Source organism: Saccostrea cucullata, unplaced genomic scaffold, assembly GCF_032062105.1.
Source record: "Saccostrea cucullata isolate Sc308-1 unplaced genomic scaffold, CSIRO_AGI_Scuc_v1 ctg2339, whole genome shotgun sequence".
Lineage (NCBI taxonomy): Eukaryota > Metazoa > Mollusca > Bivalvia > Ostreida > Ostreidae > Saccostrea > Saccostrea cuccullata.
This window is the reverse complement of record NW_026920897.1, coordinates 119,686-141,785: the sequence shown is the minus strand read 5'-3', so window position 1 is coordinate 141,785 and position 22,100 is coordinate 119,686. Positions and strand designations below refer to the sequence as shown.

The 22,100-nt window shown below is 34.0% G+C and overlaps 1 protein-coding gene across 1 annotated transcript; it reads left to right on the top strand.

Annotated features, from left to right (window-relative positions):
- The first annotated feature begins 5,020 nt into the window (after positions 1-5,020).
- Positions 5,021-10,865, top strand: LOC134258615 (putative ankyrin repeat protein RF_0381). The gene is made up of 2 exons (XM_062741166.1): positions 5,021-5,150; positions 8,665-10,865. The coding sequence occupies exons 1-2, from the start codon at positions 5,021-5,023 to the stop codon at positions 10,863-10,865; spliced, it is 2,331 nt and encodes a 776-aa protein (XP_062597150.1).
- The last annotated feature ends 11,235 nt before the right edge of the window (positions 10,866-22,100 follow it).

The window sequence follows — 22,100 nt, the reverse complement described above, 5'->3', positions numbered from 1 at the left end:
ATTCTCTGAATTACGGAATACAGCGATTTGTGTTGGAATTGATAAAACAAGACGGCCCGGAATGTCCATCTTTTTTCCCGTACTACATTGTATGATGTCAGTTTTGTTACACTTCAAATTTATGAGCGTTAAAACCACCCCTACTAATGTGTTCGGAACATTTTATTTTTCGGTGTTCTGCAAATTATAAGCCCGATGAGTTCTGAGTAGCTCTGGCAGTGGCTCTGGCGAGAGTTAGCGAGACTACAGCGAGATAGGGTAAATTATTCACGGAAATGTGGCTAGGAAGTGACTAGCCCGTGGAGATATGGTAAACAGAAAAGTTATGTTGCATTTCAATTTTCACCACCCTATAATATCTGTAGAAATGTACTTAATCGATCTCTCTTACATCCATTCAAACTCAAATAAGTATTCTCTATAATACACTTTTCTGCAGTAATGAATTAAAATTTCTCTTTGGACAAAATTTTGCATGGGAACCAGGACTATATTTTTGGCGTCAGATTAGCAAATGCGGCACCAAAATGACTTTGAATGACCAATCAGCTGAATGAGAATTGCATTATGGGTTACTACGAATACAACAGGAATTTTACACTTGAAAGAAAAGAAAACTATGGAAGTAAATGAAAATCATTTCTTAAAATTCTATTCCTTTCATGCTCACAATGACAAAAAAGTCATTTGAATAAATGGTTTCTCAAAGTCATACTGCAAAAAAGCGATTTTGTGCTGTCTTAATTCCTTTGTTGTACTATCGGTGAATACAATTGTCAGGTGGATTCCCCGGCTACGTGATCACGAGTATAGTTATGTAAACAAAGTTCTGTCCATTTAAATGCTTACTTGAAGCGCTGGTGTTCTAAAGTAGACACAAGCTACATTTTATTAAACATATTTTTTTCTAGCTAACAACAAATCTTTCATAGTTTCTAATCTTTGTATTTTGTTCATAAGAATGTTTTTTTTTTATTTTGCACTCCATTGACACAATCATAGATTGACCTGAACCACGTGTTCGAAGTAAACATGTATTTGGCGTAAACGTTGCTATTCATTGGTCAGTTGCTCGTGGTAAGATCCTCTGTGCGCATTTATAACAATAGCCATATAAGGCAAACAAAGGTTTGTCAGTGTGGATGAAATTACACATATTTTTTACCGGCGCATCGGTCGCTAGTGAGCTCTAATTTTCGCCATAAAGTATGATACATTTATATTTTAAACCCCCCCCCCCTTTAGCCACCCTATTTCTGTTGAAAATCATATAAGTCTTTCAAAAAGGTCTGGAATCACATTCTTACAGGACATGTTTTCAAAAGAAAAAGACTATAGCAATTTCCTGTTTACTGCCAATTCTAATTATAAAACTGGTTCTACCTTATAATCCTTGAATAGGTCAACCTAAACCACGTGTCTTGAATTTAAATCACAATAACATTAGTAGGGGTGAAACATTCATTTGAAAATGTGCTGTGTGAACTCCATTTTGGAAAAATCGGTATGCAAAATTTAGTTTTCTTAGTACAAAGATAGGAAAGGTATACCGCTAGTTAAGGTCTTCCGTTTCCAACGGAAGACCTTCTACTGATTCTGATGATTAAGATTATTCTTATTAGGGTCTTCCGTCTCCAACGGAAGACCCTTCTATTATTCTATTGTTTCTTCTTCACTTTTATTATTCTTCTTTTTCTTTACAATTTTTGTGCAGAAGATTTCTCGGAGATGGCTTGATCGATTTTGTTCAAATTTTCAAAGATTATGTGTTTCTATCTGAAGTTTGTGCCCCCGGCTCAATTTTGAAAAAAGCACTTCCGGTTGGAAGTTATCGCCCTTTTACTGATTTTTAGAGGGTCTCCTTGTCCATGAGTAAACTCAAAAACGACATTAGCTAGAGAGCTGAAATTTTTAGCGATGATAGTCGACACATTGCTGAATTGCGCATTGGATTTAAAATTTTTCAGAAAAGTCCAAAATGGAAGCTCGGTAGGGGTCAAAATCTAGGACACGAATCATTGGTGAATTTTCGAGACATTTTGTGTTATATCTTTTAAAGTATAATTATTTAGTTAAGACATACTGAACAACATTTGTGGGGAATGACAAGACCTTTAATATGACACCAAGAAAAAAGTGCTGACTCATCACATTAAGGACAAAAAGGGGCCATAATTATTCATTCAAAAACTGTCTAGCAATCAGTTTTTTGTTATATATTACTGAAGCAAAAATGTTTATCTCAACAATCTACAACTGTATATTATGATTTTAATGTCGTATATTACATGATTAGGGGCCAAAAGGGGCCAGAATGCTAAATCTTTGACGCTTTATATCTCGAAAGTGAGAAATATTTTGACAAGTTATGTTGAACAAAAGATGTTCAAAATTATGTTCTGAACAATATGCAATCTTTAATTTTTCGCTAAATGCCCCCATTAGGGAGTTGAAGGGTTGGCCCCTAAATATTTCTTTTGCGAATAACTCGAGAACGAAAAAGAATCTCTGAATAGTTGTTGAACAAAAAGTGTTCAAAATCTTAAGAGCTTTAAGATGAAATCAAGAAAAAGGGGCTGGGCACTCAAATTAGACGCCAATAGGGCCTAAAATCTTTTTTCGATAACTCTTTAACAGTCAATATTTTGTTATACATTACTGAAGTAAAAATGTTTATTTCAACAATCTACCACTGTATATTATGATTTTAATGTCGTATATTACATAATTAGGGGCCAAAAGGGGCCAGAATGCTAAATCTTCGACGCTTTATATCTCGAAAATGAGAAATATTTTGATAAGTAATATTGAACAAAAGATGTTCAAAATCATGTTCTGAACAATATGCAACTTTACTTTTTTCGCTAAACATCCCCATTAGGGAGTTGAAGGGCTGGCCCCTAAATATTTCTTATGCGAATAACTCAAAATCGAAAAAGAATCTCTGAATAGTTGTTGAACAAAAAGTCATCAAAATCATGAGAGCTTTGAGATGATATGAAGAAAAAAGGGCTGATCCTTAATGTTTGGGGCCGTGAGGGGCCAAAAGTCGATTTTTTAAAAGTCTTAAATGTTAAAGGTCTTTTTCTGATTATGGAAAATCATTATTTTAGAATGAAAATCTCAATCAAAATCTTATCTCATCTCATCAAGAATCGGACGGAAGACCCACTCGTTGCTCGCAACGAGATCGTATCTAGTTATTCTTTTTTTTTTTTTTTCTTCCTAGACGCCAACTATGAGGCCTCATATCTCGCTCATTTCTCAATGGATTTTGCTCAAATTTTCAGACATTATAGACGATAATAAACTCTATCAGAATGCTGTCTAACATTTCAAAAATTTACTTCCACTTATGAGTTATTCCCCTTTAAACGAAAATTTATAGGCTTTCATTTCCAGATAAAGGCTCAGAGACCACTAGAGCTGGAGCAGAAATTTTACTGTTTTTAGATAACAGAAGGATTGAAGTTGTGCACATCGGTTTTTGTTTTTCGATTTCTGTATTCAAAATGGCGCTATATAGGGGTCAAAAATGAGAACGCCTAAAAAAGCGAAAATTTACACATATTTTCCTTTATATCTTGAAAACTAAAAATATTTTGTTAAGACATGTAGAACAAAAGTTGTGCATAATTGCAGGGGCTTTGATATAATACTACTCAAAAGGGGCTGGCCCCTATAATTAGGGATTTAGGGAACTTGAAAGTTTTTGATTTATAACTCGAAAACGGTAAAAATTTCGATCTGGATCTTACGATCAAAATTGTTCTTTGACACCTTTTTGTTCGATGAAAATGTTGTTTTGCTCGATTATACCGGGGGTATTGCGTAACACGAAGTAGAAAGCAGTCCAGGTAAACAGGGAGCGTTTTTTATTTGGAAAGGGAATCAGACCTCTTCATGTGTATAATTTACACATACTTCCTATCAATAATATACCCTATGGTATTTATTGTTAAATTTCATCTAAAAAGGACTTTATACATGCTTTAAGGTTCACTATTAAATTTTTTATAACAATTAGTCTTTCTTTTTTTATGTATTATTAATTAGTTTTATAGTGAACACGTCTTCATCGGAATATAATAAATCTATCTTTCTACATTAATTATTATTGTAAGTAATTTTAAACTTTATTAATCGAATAATTCACGATCATTTAGTTGATCTCCACGTTCGCCTAGATGTTATGTAATCCAACGCGCTAATCCCACGGTGCCTATCGAGGTCACTAGTGTACCAGCCACCTGTTGTCGTAAACAAAGCAAGTGTCTGCATTGTCTGTGATCGTGTATAAAATCCATTGTGTACAAAGACCCATCAATTAATAGAAAATTGTGTTTTTAATTAATCGAATCAATAAGAATAATTCACCGATCTTACATTAAATCGCAATTTCTAACACTACATAAAATCATTTTGAATTTTGATCGCTTTCTTAGATAAAAATGTACCTTTCTCTTGAGAATAGGTATATTCTTTTATTTTCAATAACGAGAAACTAGATGAAGAAGGAAACACATTCCGGTAGAAAAACTCGGTAGGAGTTCGGCAAGACTGGAAGGTTTACGGTAGGAATGTTGCCGTTTCCTTTCTAGAAAATGTAATACCTATGGACTTTGAAATAGCCCTTTTTATCAATTTATTATATGTTGAGGTAAATATTTTTACACAAAAGACCTCCCGTACATCGGTGTAAAAGTAAGACGTCAATTGTGGAAGTCAGCGCTAGTCACAAAAGTCCAATAATCCGTATTTATTTCTAATGAAATCTTTACCTGATCAATAAAGAGGACTTAAGTTGCCCGATTAAAGGGAATGCTTACTCCTTCATTTTCGTTCGTCCAACCTCTGATGTTTTCAGGGATCAATGTTCGCCCTGTCCTCATTTTGTAATGTTTTGTTGAACTTTTGAGCATAATAACTGTTTTGTTATCTTCTAATTTCATCCTCTTAAAATTGAAACATTTTTATACATTCTTTGAAATTAATTGACAGAAAGCCACTTGCATTAGCAATGACTCCAGCAGGAACAGAGGATGTGGTTACTTTAGCCCTATCTGTTGCATTTGGACTGATGGCATTTTGTCTGTTGATTACTAGTATAATGGTACTTGTGTATTTCGTCTATATAAGAAGAAAATGGAGTAAGTATATACACTTAATAAAACTTTAAAAAAGTGTTCACTCTAATAAATGCATTTAATTAAAAACTACTTTATAGAATGGTTTGATATTTTCAAATGATTACAACAAATGAGTCTTCTCAACAATTATTGAATGAAAATAAAATATAACCGATGGAAACCAATTTTCCGTGACGAAGCTTTAAAACAATAAACCTGTACATTGTGGCATGTGTTTTGTATAATTTGCACCTTTTTGTGCTCATTATTAAATTTTAAAAACTGACTTCACTAAAAACACAAAACATTGGCAATATGATCATTGGGAAAGCAGGGAGAGCCGTTGGAATGTTGATATCTGGATCAACCTTGCACCGCGTTTTACTGAATTTTATTTTTAGTTTTAAATTATCCTTGATGTTACTTTTAAACAATCAGTAACCAGTAAGTATCATCATTTTGTGCTGTGTGTCATTTTCATCGCCAGTTTATCATAATTTGAAAGCTTTGGACAAAATTTAACCAAACTGGAAGTGATCTGGAGCTTTGTCTGAGGCCGAGGTTTTGCATCACACCAGGTTTAAGAGTTGTCCTGAAACATTTTCAGAAAAATAAAAACAAACAATATCAAACGAATGAAAATGATAAGAAATCGATGGTTTTGGCAGTCTAATATCATCCCATAACAGTCTGAATCATTCTTAAAGCGGGCCACTAGTACTTATGTGCTAAACGCCCAAGGATATTGACCAAAAGACATCTGGGGGATAATGTACTGCCATATCCCCGGATCTGAATCTCTTTTAACACATTTGGGAATTTAACTGGTAATAGTAAAGCCCCTCCCCCATCTACAAATTTTAACAGTTTGGATCAAAAGATGTACACAGTAGGTGTAGCGGCAGATGGGACAATATTCTAAAAAAATATTAGGTGAACAGAAGATTGGTTCAGTGTAGACTTAAGTGCAAAAAATAACTATGCATTTGTAAATTTATCATGAAACTCAAATAATATTGTTTATAGTTATAAGCGGATATGGAGAAAACGAAAAGATTTCAATATTAAAGTTCTTAAAACAATACAAAATAGGAGCAGAGCAAACACGTAGATCCGAAGGTGGGATCAGGTGCCATGGAGGAGTGAGCATTCCCTGCTGACCGGTCACACCCGCCGTGTGCTCCTTGTCATGTTCGGGAAATAACGGAAAAATCCGTCGTCAATTCAGTGTATAAATAATGAACTAAGAATTAGTATAAAAACGTCAATCGGTATTTGACTCAATGATAAATTTTATTTGTATCGACCATAGAACCAACGAAACGATGGCTTTAAACGAGAGTGCTGATATTCTTGTTTAATCAGCTTGCTTGTCAATAATTTACCTTGTTTTAGAAATTGTTCATACGTAGAGCATGCTCTTGGTATCGAATCAACTAAGATATATATACTCCGTATGCAGGTGATGAAGGTATATTGATGCGTATGTAAGGGAAGTTGACGATAGAAAAAGAAAAGTCATAACGTTTATCACATTGCTTGCTTGTTAGATTACCATTAACGACTTTTTCACGTAAAATATCCAAGTATGAAACAGATGTGTCAGACTCTGTGGTGTGTTTTATCTCAAGCTCACCAGGATATATCAAATCGACGTAGAATGGAAATGACCAATGTTAATTGACAATACGTCGTCGATATATCTAAATGTTGAGTTGAAGGACACAGCAGTTTATAATTGATACAGATAGTGATATTAATGACAAATCTCAACTTGACTCTTTTCACGGACTTTTCGTGGTGGGCATGCAGGTTTTACTTTTTGACGTAATTGTATTTGCGTGGTATATCGGGCAATACTTTTTTGTCAAAGATTGCGAGACATTTTTCAAGATTTGTTCAGAAAATCACTTTGGTGTAAGAGAATTTGCAATTTCGCTATGCCAAGGCTATGTGTAAATCAATGTCTTTGTGCTGTTGGGTTCTTGTAGGCTGGGATGGCATAAAATGTTGTTGCACGACAATTTTGGGTTCACATAAACACAACCTGTCATTATAAAGACGTTTTTAACAATATGGCAACACTTTGGATCGACTAAGTTCAGGACGTTCCCGTGTAACGTCGGTTTTCCAGGATAACCATATCAGACTAATGCATCTACGACATCGTTTTCAGACAGCAAGTTTGACTGCTCGTAGCATCCCTCGTCTTTATAGGCGCAAAAGTGCAAGAAGTGTGCGTAATCGCTTGCGTGAGCATAACATCAGATCTAGACATACTGCGGTCCGTCCTGTACAGCTCCAACGTCATCAAATTTGATCCTTACGTCGCGGGTTCGAATCCAACTACTGGTCACGGTAGCCTACTGGTAGAGCGTTCTGGAGGCCCGGGTTAGATTCTTGTTCACGCTGCAACGTCATACCTAAGAGGTATAACTAGGTAGTGACTGTTCCTTTGTCAAGGGCTCGGCACTGGAAGTGAAAGTCACGTGTCTTCGGATATAACCTTAAAACGTAGGTCCTGTGTCAAGGTAGGCGTTGGCACGTTAAAGAACCTTCAGTGCTCAATGGCCCTGAGTGCCGAGTATATGTCTTAATTTTAAGCCCTTCACCGGCATACGGTGACGTCTCCGTAGGAGTGAAAAATTCTCGAGAGGGACGTTAAACAACGTACAATCAATCGAATCCAACTGTGGAATATGAGAACCGGTCCTTCGGATAAGACCGTATAAACCGAGGTCCCGTGTCACAGTAGGTGTTGACAGGAAAAAGATCCCTCACTGCTCAATGGTTATGAATGCAGAATATGGGCCAAACTTTGCAGCTCTACACCGGTAAATGGATGTGTCTCCATATGAATGAAAAATTCTAGAGAGGAACATTCAACAACAAACAAACATATTATCGCTCGGCCTTATTGACTATTCCCTGAATACTCTGCTACTTCTTTAAATTTGCTATTTAATATTTATCCTAAATGTTTAGTAAGAACTCTCCGATGGTCGACTGAATTGACTTCGAATTTTCCTGTTATTTCCCGATCATGACAAGGAGAACACTGCGGATGTGACCGGTCGACAGGGGGCGCTAACTACTTTGTGGCAACTGATACCAACTTTGATGTATTAGGGGTCCGTGTTTTCTATGCTATTGATTTGTATTGTTTTAGTAGACTTCTTAGTTTGACGTCTTTTCGATAGATAATTAGCGCAATTTCAAAGATTTCTGAGAAATCGACAAGTTCACTTTTAAACCATCTATATACGAAGTTAAAACATACCTATCTTTTATGTCAAATCATAAAGTAAGATTAAATACATGAAATATCCAAAAATTTTCAGATCGATGGAATTGAATATCGCTAACAAATTCTCATTGACTGTTTTTTAGATCTTTTGAAAAAATCGCTAAAATTACTTTTTGTTAAAAAATATATATGTATACTTGTTTTTAACGGTAAATCGCCAAAAGCGTGTCAATAAAGTCTCTACTTATTTGATACCCATTTTTTTTTTTACTGAAATCATTGTTTCAGAAAATAGGAAGAGGAAACACAAAGACTTCAACCAGCATAACTCGAGAAAATGTGAAGAAACAGAAAATGAAATTAAAAATCTTTTAGAAATAGATGGTAAACCGAATGATGAACCGAATGTGCCATTACATGAAAGAGGTTACATTTCAGAACAATCAAGCGCTAGTATAAATTACATCAAAGATGCAAGTAATACAGAAATATATGCTCTTTATTCAGCCTGTAAGAATGGAAAGACAGATGCCTGCGAATATTTCATCAATCGCTATCCAGATATGCTTAATCAGGTAGATGATGAAGGATGGAACGCTGCATTTTATACTGCAAAAGGAGGTAATGTTAAAATTCTAAAACTTCTGGCAGAAAAAGGTGTCGATATGACTTATAAAACAAAGGATGACGGAAATATTCTTCACATCGCTTGTGTTAATTCTCGATTAGAAATGTGCCAGCATATAATCCAACAATATCCAGATATGCTTAAGCAGGTGAATAATTATGGATCGAATGGTGCTTTTTATGCAGCACAAGGAGGAAATGTTGAAATTTTAGAACTTTTGGCGGAAAAAGGCGTCGACATGACATATACAAACAAGAATGGCAGTAACATTCTTCACATAGCCTGTGGTTATGCTAAGTCAGAAATGTGCCAGTATACCATCCAACATTATCCAGATATGCTTAAGCAGGTAGATAATGATGGATCGAATGGTGCATTTTATGCAGCACAAGGAGGAAATGTTAAAATTCTAGAACTTTTGGCGGAAAAAGGCGTCGACATGACATATAAAAACAAGGAAGGCTGCAATATTCTTCACATTGCCTGTTCTTATGCTAAGTCAGAAATGTGCCAACATATCATCCAACATTATCCAGATACGCTTCAACAGGTAAGTAATGAAGGATTGAATGCCGCATTATATGCTGCACAAGGTGGAAATGTTGAAATTTTAGAACTTCTGGCACAAAAAGGCGTCGACATGACATATAAACACAAGAACGGCAGTAATATTCTTCACATTGCTTGTATGAACTTTAAATTAGAAATGTGCAAACATATCATCCAACATTATCCAGACATGCTTAATCAGGTAAATGATAATGGATGTAATGTCGCATTTTATGCAGCACAAGGAGGAAATGTTGAAATTTTAGAACTTTTGGCGGAAAAAGGCGTCGACATGACATATAAAAACAAGGAAGGCTGCAATATTCTTCACATTGCCTGTGCTTATTCTAAGTCAGAAATGTGCCAACATATCATCCAACATTATCCAGATATGCTTCAACAAGTAGATAATGATGGATGTAATGCTGCATTATACGCCGCAAAAGAAGGAGGAAATGTTGCAATTCTAGAACTTCTTACAGAAAAATGCGTCGACATGAGATATAAAACCAATGATGGCGGCAATATTCTTCACATAGCTTGTGGTAATTCTCGATTAGAAATGTGTCAATATATCATCCAACATTATCCAGATATGCTTCAACAGGTAAATAATAATGGATTGAATGCCGCATTATATGTTGCCAGGGGAGGAAATGTTGAAATTTTAGAACTTCTAGTGGAAAAAGGTGTCGACATGACGTATAAAAATAAGGATGGCAGTAACATTCTTCACATTGCCTGTGCTTATGATAAGTCAGAAATGTGCCACAATATCATCCAACATTATCCAGATATGCTTAAGCAGGTAAATAATAATGGATGTAATGCCGCATTGTGTGCTGTACAAGGAGGGAATGTTGAAATTTTAGAGCTTCTGGCAGAAAAATGCGTCGACTTGACATATAAAAGCAAGATTGGCAGTAATATTCTTCACATAGCTTGTGCAAATTCTCGATTAGAAATGTGCCAATATATCATCCAACATTATCCAGATATGCTTCAACAGGTTGATAATGATGGATGGAATGCTGCATTATGTGCTGCACAAGGAGGAAATGTGAAAATTCTAGAACTTTTGGCGGGAAAAGGCGTCGATATGACATATAAAAGCAAGGAAGGCTGCAATATTCTTGATATCGCTTGTATTAATTCTCGATTAGAAATGTGCCAGTATATCATCAAACATTTTCCAGATATGTTAAAGCAGGTAAATGATTATGCACGGAATGCCATATTATGTGCTGCACAAAGAGGAAATGTTGAAATTTTAGAACTTTTTGCAGAAAACGGCGTCAACATGACATATTAAGAAAAGGCAGACTGTAATATTTTGACATTGCCCGTAGGAATTCTAACTCAGAAATGTGCCGACATATCATTATCCAGGAATGCTTAATAAGGTAGATGATAGAGAATGCTGTATTAATTAGTGGCCTTACACGAAGGAAATGATAAAATTGTACAACATCTTGCAGAAAAGGACGTCGATCTGACAAAATAAACAAGGACAGAAAATACATTCTTCATATTGCTTGAAAATCTTAAGCAGGTTGATAATGAAGTATGGATTTCTGCATTATACCCACACAAGGAGTAAATATTGAAATGTCATCAGTTCTTGCATGAAATGGGCGTTGATAGGGCAAATAAACACAAATATGGCAGTTTTATTCTCTACACTTATTGCAAGAATTCTTAGAAATGTGTCAATCTATTATTCAACAACTATGATTCAGATGTGCTCAATCAATTGCATAATGCATGAGGTTTGTTTGTATATTTTTAAACTTCCTCTAGAGAAATTTTCACTCATATTGAGGTGGCAGAGGATAGTTTCGAATAAAGTACCGGTCAAAAAATAGAAAAAATAGAGAAACCTGAGGTTTGAATGCATATTATAGGTAATTTTATAGCTAGAATATTTTATGGGTGCATTTGGAGGGAATTGGTGGCCTTGTATATTTTATTGAGATGTGACACTTTACGCAGCACTGTTAAGGCCTACTATGAGAAATCAACGGAAAATATATGTACAAAAAGGAGGGTATTATTTTAAATTAAATTTATTTCAATAAAGCTGTTTTAAAATCACAGAACGTTAATTCCTATGGAAATAGCATAGTATTACCCACTCTGTACTGTATGAAGTTTAATCCCATCGATGGACAGTCACGTGATGAATGCATTGTACGTGTACTGAATGTAGGTCATTAACAAATTTCAATATCGCAAGGGCAGTATACCCTAGTTGAAATTAAAAATTCTAGCTAGTAATTGTTTCTGCACACTTCGTAGTTTCTTAAAAGTGCTGCTGCTTTGAATAGAATTCGCGTTTTAAGGGATAAATTTTAAAGTAAATAGGCCAATGTCAAAAAGTATTAGACTTTTACCAAATATTCTGTGTACTTATAAAATCACGCCTTCGATTTAAAGAAAGCAGCAGCACTTTTCCAGTTAAGGATAATATCCTTTATCTATTTTCAAAAAATGATTAAGATCTATACAGTGTATGCCCTAGCGAAAGTACGATTTTATGGTGCATCTCGATGTAAAATATACGTAATCTGTACATAAAAACACGACATAATTAATAAAATAAATTCTCTTGAAAGTTAATGAATAATCGTACTAAACAAAGGATCTACATTGGTATTAATCGAATATTTAAAACCTGTAAATGATATTCCGTTTTATTATAAAACGCATTTTTCATTGTTAAAAAATTCCTCAATCTGCCTCTCACAGTACATGAAATACGTCATGTTTACCAAAATGACGTCATATATACAAGTTAGTGCTTTGTTTAAAACTAGCTACACGGGATTTACCTAGCAACGTTTTTTAATGCATTGATAGGTTTAATTGTTGTTTATTATGCTAATACAGTTAAAAGTTGCAAATAATTTCATTTTCAGGTATCATGAGAAATACATAAAAGTCATATTATTGTGTGACGTCACAGTAAACTCTCCCCGTATAAATTAGGCCCCGCCCCCTAATTCAAGCCTTAACAATGCTGCGTAGTGTCACTACTACAGTATAGGGGATATGGACTAGAAATACGAAACTAAGCTCAAAACTCGCTCTACGGGTATTTCACCAGAAAAGCGGGGTGGGTTCACAGGATGAATTGTAGCTTGAAAACGAGGTGGTTGAGCCCACATCTCTTGCTGTTCATTGGTATGTACAAATGTTATTCTGCAATTTGTGTGGTAGCTTCGGTCATCAGCACGGGCCTGGAAGCAGATGCGGCTGCAGCGAAATAGTGAAAATAGGCTTGATTCACATGAAATTTTGAGATTATCCCTGCGCCATCTTTAGGGCTCGTTGTGTAAGTTGTACATGTTTTATTCCTAAAAGCTTCAAATTTCTCAAGGGACTACATCATACTTTTATTACATGTAGAGGGAATTTAAAATTTTTCAATGCACATTTTAAAAGCAGCTCAATATTAAGTAAACCGTCAGTCAAACGTTTTGATTGTAAAAAAAAACTATCCTTTGCCACCTGAGAGGCCACCACTTGCCTGTGAAGGACTGCATATTAAAATCTATACTCGGTGCTCAGGGACATTGCGCAGCAAGATATCTTCACGCATTACCTTCATTTATACGTACTCACCCGATGGACCTTTCTCTACGTGGGATTCGAACCCGCAACGTAAGGATCAACTCCATACTCTGCGACTCTAGAATATACACTCTAACCACTCTGCTACTTGGGCAATTATTGCATAGAATAATGAGTTATCTGTTTCCTGGAAGACGTTAAATTAAATGAAATATTTTAGTGATAAAATTAAACATTTGAAAGTGTAAGTTTGTGAGGGTGGAGGTGTATGTGGTAGGATGTGTGTGAATGTGTGCTATATCTGGACCCTAAAATATCCCGCAGAGAATAATTTCAAACAAGAATTCCTAAGTAATGCTAGATTTACGTATGAAGCCTGTAGTTTAAAGTATATTTTTGTCATTCATTACATGTATTTAGAGAAAAGGCAAATTATAATTACCGATATTTCCCTACATGTATAAGGACGATGAAACAAAATAGAAAAAAAATGAAATGTCTGAAATCCTTTAAAACTGTACGCAAGTGAGTTAAGGCTAAATATGGATATTTCTATGCAAATAAGCTAATGGAAATTCATAATTTGAAAATTTTATGTACAGAGAAGGTTGAAATTGATTTTCTGATACATTATCAGTACCCACAGTTTATTAATGCAAGTGCACATTATGACGTCATATTATGACGTCATTGTTCTCTCCCATTCAAGGTATTAAATCATATAAATAAAATCACGTCGGCGCAAGGGCCTATCCTATCTAATTTAAAATAAACAATGTATAATATTAAGGTGAATATTCTTGAAATTAATAAAATTGCTGCACAAATCCTTAGCACTTTCTCAATTGAAAAAAAGTTTAGGAAACTTACCCTGGACAGTGAATTTTTACCCTGTTAAAACTTAAAACTGCACGAATAGTAAGTAACCAATTGCACTGCCGGCATTTGTGCAGCAATATCTTAAATCCTTGGAATATCCTGCGTCTTTTGATACCTTGTTTCTGTAAAACAAAGTAAGGTATGCCCTTGCGCCGAAGCGATTTTGTTGATGTTTCTTATAAACTTGTGTAGTACAGGTCGATGACGTCATAATATGACGTCATAATGTGTACTGGCTATTGCATTCGTGGGTACCAAGAATGTATTAGAAAACAAGTCTTAGCATTTTCTGTGCGGTAGGTAGAGCAATTATGGAATTTAATTAGATATTTTGTATAGAAATTTCCATATGTAGCCTTAACTCACATGCGTACATGAATGATTTGAAAAATTATTTATTAACTTTCATTTGATGAAAATATTACCCAAGGTGACTGAAAGCAATTCTTTATGTCACAGATAGTTAGATGATCAGAAAAGTTCACATACTCAGGTTAGTTAAAATGCTTGTCACGTCTGCATTATACATGAATTGTTACAGCATGTAAACAAACATCTTGACCTACGGGGTTTAAAGAAATAGTCATATTTGTTTCTCTATGTCAGTCTCTATGAGGATGTCAGCTTTGTTTTAGAGCTGCTAATAATAAAGCAAGTTCTTATTGTTTTGGATGACACAAGGTAACCTTTTCGATGTGTATCTCATCAGCTTTTATATTTTAAAATAAAAGTTTTTGACCATGGGAGGTTATCCTTCGACGTTAACAAACCCAGTCTCTGCTGGAGTTTGTGATAAAGACTATTGAAATTAATGAACTAACTTTCGGGTGCTACATTAGAGTAAGGTTTTTTCTGTAAATACAAGTGTATGAACAGGGCATACGTTTATAGATTTCATCTTGTTTTATATATTCATTTATAAAACAGTTTCGTTAGACATGAAAAAATAAGATAAAACTTTACAAAACATATCACGACAGCACATATGAAAAATGAACTCATAGATTAACGAGTTCTAACATTACTTATATTTTATGCATAGATATTGTCTTTCCAAAACGTAGTAAAGATTTTTTTTAGAAAATGTATATCGTAATATTTGGATGTTTAAAAAACATGTCATGGATAAAAGTCCATGTATATAACTAACTAATTTTTCATATTAAAATGATCTGATAGACAATACTGCTACTTTCAGTTCAATGTTTAGAAAAATCGACGTCAGTTTATCAATTTAAAATATTCATTTTCTTCCCTATGTTGACTAGAAATATCTCTATTGAGTCGACATAAAAATAAAACACAAAGTGTGAAGCTTAGTTTCAAATCAAAGTATTCCAATAGAAAAGTCACTAACATTTCCTACATTTCTATCGTTAACTTCGCTTGCTTATGTAGCAATACACCCTTATCACCTAAATATAGGGGTTATGCCTCCCAATTGATGTGATACACAAGATCAGGTTCTTGTATTGAAAAATTTATAAAACGAGACAAGCAATTGACAAATAAGTTGATGAATATATATCAACCTGGGCCTCATTAAAAATTGATCATTTTCAAAGTTCTTAAGTCGGTGCAAATACGTACCTTGTCAGCAACTTCAATCTATCAGTACGTCGCATTTTTACGAATTTTTCCATTTTATTGAACATGTATCACAAGGAGCCGAAGCGAATGTGACCGGTCGACAGAGAATATTTACTCTTCCGTGAAACCTAATTCGACCCCCGATGTTTTGAAGATCGTAGCGCACTTTTTTGTGCGCAATAAATATACAGTTTTTTTAATGGGTGGCACTGTAGCTCTCCGGTCTATCAATATATATTTTTTCGGAGAGCTACAGGTCTGCAGCTATGAAGATTCGTGCTCTGCTTCCGATTTCCATTGTTTTAAGGGTCTTTTGACATTGGTTACTGTTCTTCATTTCCATAATTAAATTTGGTATATACCATTCACCAAAAGGCTTACTCAGTAACATTGAAATATACTAGAAAAAACACATAAGGCAACAAGAACAACTGAAAACAAATCCATATGCAGTAAATTATATAAAATCACTTGATCAACGGAGAACTAGGCTATTTTATCAATTAGCTGTATATGGAAATGATTAAAATTGTTTTATATCATCATTACCAAATTGGATATTTCCATTCAAAATAAACAAACACAAAACAGAAAGCGAATGTGTCTATACTTTTTACATCTTTAAGGTAGTTTATAATTAATTTTAGAAAAAAAACTTTCAAATATGTCCGTATGATTTATTTATGGACAAGTCATTCAGTAAACAATGACCACCTATTTCCCAAAACATAATTTCCACTGACAGGGCGTATGTAAACAACATCCCCAACTTGTTCCAAAGGAACAACTCGGGTTGTATAGCTATTTTTGTGATGAACTGTTAAACATATACCCATGGTAAGTTTCCATCATCCTTGCAAAAACATAGAACCCTTTGACTAGAACGGTCGTTTGGTCGTAAGCATTGTGAGGGTCATGATAAAGAGAATTGTAGACGATAGCTTGATGATTACCTGGCTTCAATGTCTGCTGCGAGTAGGCAATAAAATACAGAGGTTCGGTACCTAAAATTGGTTAACAATTATTTGTGTAGGTTGTAAAAGTTATCAAAACATAATTTTTTTAATAATTCATCCGCATATCCCATAACAGAGATGTCTATATGGTCAGTATATTCACAGATCAGAGGACTTTTTAATATTATGTACGTATTTTATTTGAAAAAGAGAATGTCTTATAATGTCATTGTTTATAACAAATGAATGTTTTTTCAAGATTTTGATAATAGTTATTAATTATTTAAAAAATAATTGCATAAAAAATTCTCATTTTAAATCAAGTTTCTACAAATCATGGGAGATCCTATACATACTTAATCCTATCTAACATCGGTTTTTTTTTCTCTATAGAAACAAGTTACAATATTAAGAAATTCAACGTAAAAAATTGGCGGTTGACAAGTTTTTTTTTTTTTTTTTTTTTTTTTTTTACAATGGCCTTTAAACACATACTTAATATATTAGAAAAACCTCCTGATCATATTTTTACTTTATGCTTTTATGCTTTTTTGCATTTTTTCATTTGTATATTTCGACAGTCCACTAGAGTTTATAAATTAGTTTTAATGAGTTAAATTGTTAAATATCCAAAACCTTGGAATTGACCTTGCACGACCCCAGTTTTAATGTAAATACGTTACAATACAATTTCTTGAATTTGTAATTATGACAGTGCATAAAGGAGAATACCATTTAAAGTACGCTTGTGATTATTTTAAGTACTATTTTGGCACAATTTTACAATTTTTTTTTTTTCAAAAATCATAAATGCTCGGGGATAAAAACACATTAGACACACAAACACACACAAAAACACACAACTCGTTAGATAAAAATTATATCCAACTACAAACCAATGGAGATCCTATACATACTTAATACTATCTAACATCTTTAATTTTTTCTCTATAGAATTAAGTTACAATATTCAGAAATTCAACTTAAAAAATTTGCGATTGACAAGTGCCTTTTTTTTTTTTTTACCAATGACCTTTAAACACATACTTAATATTCTAGAGAAACCTCCTGATCGTATTTTTACTTAATGCTTCATTGCATTTTTTCAAATAAAATGCTTTAAAAATTCTGTCTTTAACATAATATTATGTGTTTATTTGATTTCATGATCATGTCTGTGTTGCAAATAAATGTTCGAGTTGTACTTACTCAGATGTTTGAAAACTTGTTTTTAAAATTAAACAAACTTTTTCAGGAGTACTCTTTTTTTACATTTTTTATCACACTGCATTTGAAGGAATATCAAAGCCTTATAGCAACAAAAGAGTCAGTATCAGGGCCAGTTATATATTTCGTACACATATATTCTGCCTATTTTGGACTATTTGCACTTAAGGATACTTCCTAAAATCACCGATTAATTCAACAACAACAAAATTTTTTTTGTAATGCTGCAATACATGTAAGTTACCTCTATCTAGCAATTATTCCAAAGGATGGCTATGTAACAAGAATATTGCATTACTCTGTTGTGAAGTAAGATTATTTCATAACAGAGTAATTATAAAGAAATCATGAAAATACATTGAAATATATTTGATTAAAAATGTTAACAAATAACAAATGACTAGTCGATATTGTGGTTTGTCTTTTTAAAACAGTATTTTCAGGTGTATAGGAATTAGAATATTGTACATTTATTGACTTGGTTCGAGGGCAATGTGCGGCTTGTCGGACCCCAAATCAAACTGTTTGCTTGAGGCAGTGAGGTCGAAGGTAAATTAATTGTTTGTTTCGAGGAGTCGGCAAAAACGGATTTTGTCCGAGAACATGTCAAAAAATATTTTGTTAAACCATATTGGATTGAATCATATAAAACTTTAATTTAAGTTTTAATTCGGCCAATTCCGTCACGGTGAAACGTCAACTAATGCAATGTGGCAACGTACTTTGAAAAAAAATTACGCACTTTGAAAACATATTTCAAAGGGCGTCAATATTGGAACAAAATCAATGCCATCTGAAATTTTTTTCAAAGTGCGTTAAGAGTGCATAAGATTTTTAACCATGGAGACACACACTCTGAAAAAAATATGTATAAATATGTATAAAAATATGTATAAAACAAAACTTTTCAGTGGACTGAGATTTTAGTTAAATACTGTATTACATGTATTTTATTATATTTCTTTCGAAAAACTGACGAGTTTATTTTCCCGAGAAAGAGCAGAAGACAAATAAAAGGTCACTCAGTCCACCCCTTTATCTTTCCTGTCCAAATATATTATTTACATAACTGCTATAACATTGATAATAGTTTCTAGCAAGAAATTTGAGAATAAAAATAAAAGAATTGTAGCCCTAAAGGTCATTTTTGAAGAATAACTAGGAAATTCTAAATACGGTAAAAGGAAGTCCTTGGTGCATGAGAGTTTTAAATTACTTTTAGAATTGAAAGTCCATTAATGTCCTTCGTCATAATATTTACATGAGACATCGGATTTGAGAGGAGGGGTACGCCCCCTATTTTTGCAGAGATGTACATGATAAAGGCATTTGTAAGAATAGGTTGGTAAACCGCGTCCCCTTTTTTGGAAAGATAGACAAAATATAAGCATTTTTTAGAATATTGACCAATCCGTGCAGAATCTTTTTTCAAATTGTGTTAATATGGTCAATTTTAACACATTTTGAAAAAAATTAATTCTGTCCCACAGTGCGTAATTTTTCAAAGTGCGTTGTTTAAATGCAAATAAGATTTAGTTGATCCCGTCCGCAGTGTGACAGAAGTAGTCCAACGTCTCATAATCACTTTAAAGCCTAACAAAGATTTCTTTCGATCTCTCAGTAAAATATTGGAAATGTTAGACTTTTTACGTACAGATTTTTGTAAGAACTAATTTTTAATTGTTTAACAATAAAGTAACTTCACATATAACTGATATCACACAGCAAAAATACAGTTCATGAATCTGAAAGATACACTCTGTTCTAAATTCTCTCAAAAAGTGTATATATTCTTAAAATTGTTGCTCTTTCAATTTTATGATGAGGATATTGTTGTAGTGAATATTGATAGGAATAGAAAGCATCAACGTAATCCCCGCCGATTTGTTGACAAATCCCAAGTATCTGCCAGGAAATGTCTCTATAGCATAAAGGAACACGAATCCCATTATCGTGCAGTAACAGATGGCGGAGATTCTGTAGAGATTGCTGTGACCTGTTTGTATCTCCCAGTTTAAGATGATTCAATGCTGATAACATGTGTAGCATCACCAGAGGAGAGATATATAAATGCGGCATCGGACTTATCTTCTGTTCTAGCATCAGTTCTTCAAGGTACATACAAGCAAAAAATAACTTGATGTCAAACATTACAGCTTTTCTCATTTTGTTACTCAGTGACACTCCCCCCAACGCACATCTGTGTCTGTTAACAATGATAGTATCAAAATACAAAATGCAAGGAATAGTCATCTTCTGAAGTGCTTTTCGTAGGTACTTCAGTGATTGATGATATCGTCCTGTCCTATAGCAATACATGCATAGGTACAGAATATCTGATACGTATCCTATTTTAGAAACTAATTTAAGCATGTTACAGGATATGTGATTCAGATATGATAGATTTTTGTTTGAAAGGCTAGTGCATGTGCATAGATATTTCTGAATAAAAAATACAGTATCGCAAAATAATTCCGATGTCATACTCTGCACGGCAACTGTTTGAAAAGGAGTCAGTGCTAAATTTATCAACTTTTCAATTTCTCGAATATACAGTGTAAAGTCAGTCAAATCATCTAGTGTAACAAACACCACAGAAAGTTCCGAAAAGAACCCAATATGCAAGAAATCTCTGGAGATAATGCTTTTCTCATCTATTTCAAAAGACAGTGATTTGTGGATAATGGCTTGGCTAAGATAAGGTCTGAGTGAAGAACTCAGAAGCAGGCAAGGCATTCCCATGCGAAACAAATCATATAATTGACTAAGCAATTGTGTTTGTGCAGAACCGGAAACTTTCAACCTAAACATGTTGTTTTGAGGTATGAAAAAATTCGGACACTCAGCTATTCTCACCCAATTAATTAATAATCTGAAACACTTCCAAAAACACAGTAGAATTGTACGAGGTGTCCATATCAATGAACTCTCATTTTGTATGGCCCAGAATAAAATCGTTTTCATGAAATATGAACAAAGTATTGGATTGTTGCTCTTCAAATTGATCACTTCTTTTAGGAAAATCTTAAGAAGACCATAGCACAAAAACTGACAATGATTCATGGAATATACAAGTCTCTGTTCTGCCATTGAAAATGAAATTCTCCATTCACTGTTCATATCAGAGCAAGAAGGGGCACTACTAATTGGTACAACATGACATCCTTTATCTAAAATATCAGATAAGACGCGTCTATCAGGCCATTTCTTTTCCACACATCTATGTATCCACGGCAATGCAATGGTCGGCCAGTGAAGAGAATGTAGACATGTTGCTAAGTCAGATTCTTGAGTGTGGACTTCGAAAGTAGCGCAAGGTCCATGTTCATAGGACGATGCTAAGAAAAAATCACTCTTATGATAATGCAAGCACTGCTGTCTGAATAAGGAACTAAAGAGATATAGTTCATTATTAACATACACACAAGAGGATCTCACAAGATCATTTGTCGACTGGGTTATTAGCTTCAGTCTTGTGAACCCGGGTGGCACCTCTTGGATCTCCATCAACACCAAAGTGTTTTGAGGCATACGGTAGAAAATGGCCTGAGGAAGCTCACAAATCACTTTATGGTCTGGAGGCCATAACATCCAATCGATGTCTGACGTTTTCAGTCTAATTCCCTCATGGAAACTTCCACTCTTTATCATATCAGGTCCTTTAATGCTTAACTTCGACCTCATCACCGCCTCCTTAATGTCCGCGATTTCTCTTCTGAACCTGATTTCTGTACGAGTTCCTATTTTTCGACATAACCCCACATAAACAGCCTCTGACAAACGAGGGATTCTATCCATTTTGGTATTAATATGACATTATGCGATTTTTTCGGCTTTAATCTTTTCAGACAATTCCTTACAAACATATCTTCACGAATGCACCAAAGAAAAAATGGAGAAGATTATTTATATGTCTATAAATAATATATAACCCTTTTCCGTAACGGAAAAATATTTCAGCTGTATCATTCTGTTCAGTATTATATTTTTAAAAATGATACTTAGAAAAAAAAAACATTTTATCAAAAACAATTTCCTCTGAAGCTAAGAGTAATGCTATTTTAAGAGTTGTATAATATTCAAAGCGCTTAAGGATATTTCTACAAGTATAAGTGTCTGCGCATCAGATGAAATATGGAGATAACGAACTGTTCTCATGTTTAATGCCTATTCAGACAATACAAATAGTTCTGCAGTCTAACATTTTTGCGCTGTAAAAAATATACATCCTAACTTTCCAAATACTAGTTTCCGGGGACATATTAAAACAGGAAGATCAAAATAAAAAAAAAAAACAATTTTTTTTTCTCAATTTCACATAT

Bases quoted from the DNA above. Each gene is read 5' to 3' on its own strand.
- LOC134258615 (XM_062741166.1), top strand. From the start codon at position 5,021: ATGACTCCAGCAGGAACAGAGGATGTGGTTACTTTAGCCCTATCTGTT. The intron at 5,151-8,664 runs GTAAGTATATAC...TCATTGTTTCAG, and splicing joins CTATATAAGAAGAAAATGGA to AAAATAGGAAGAGGAAACAC.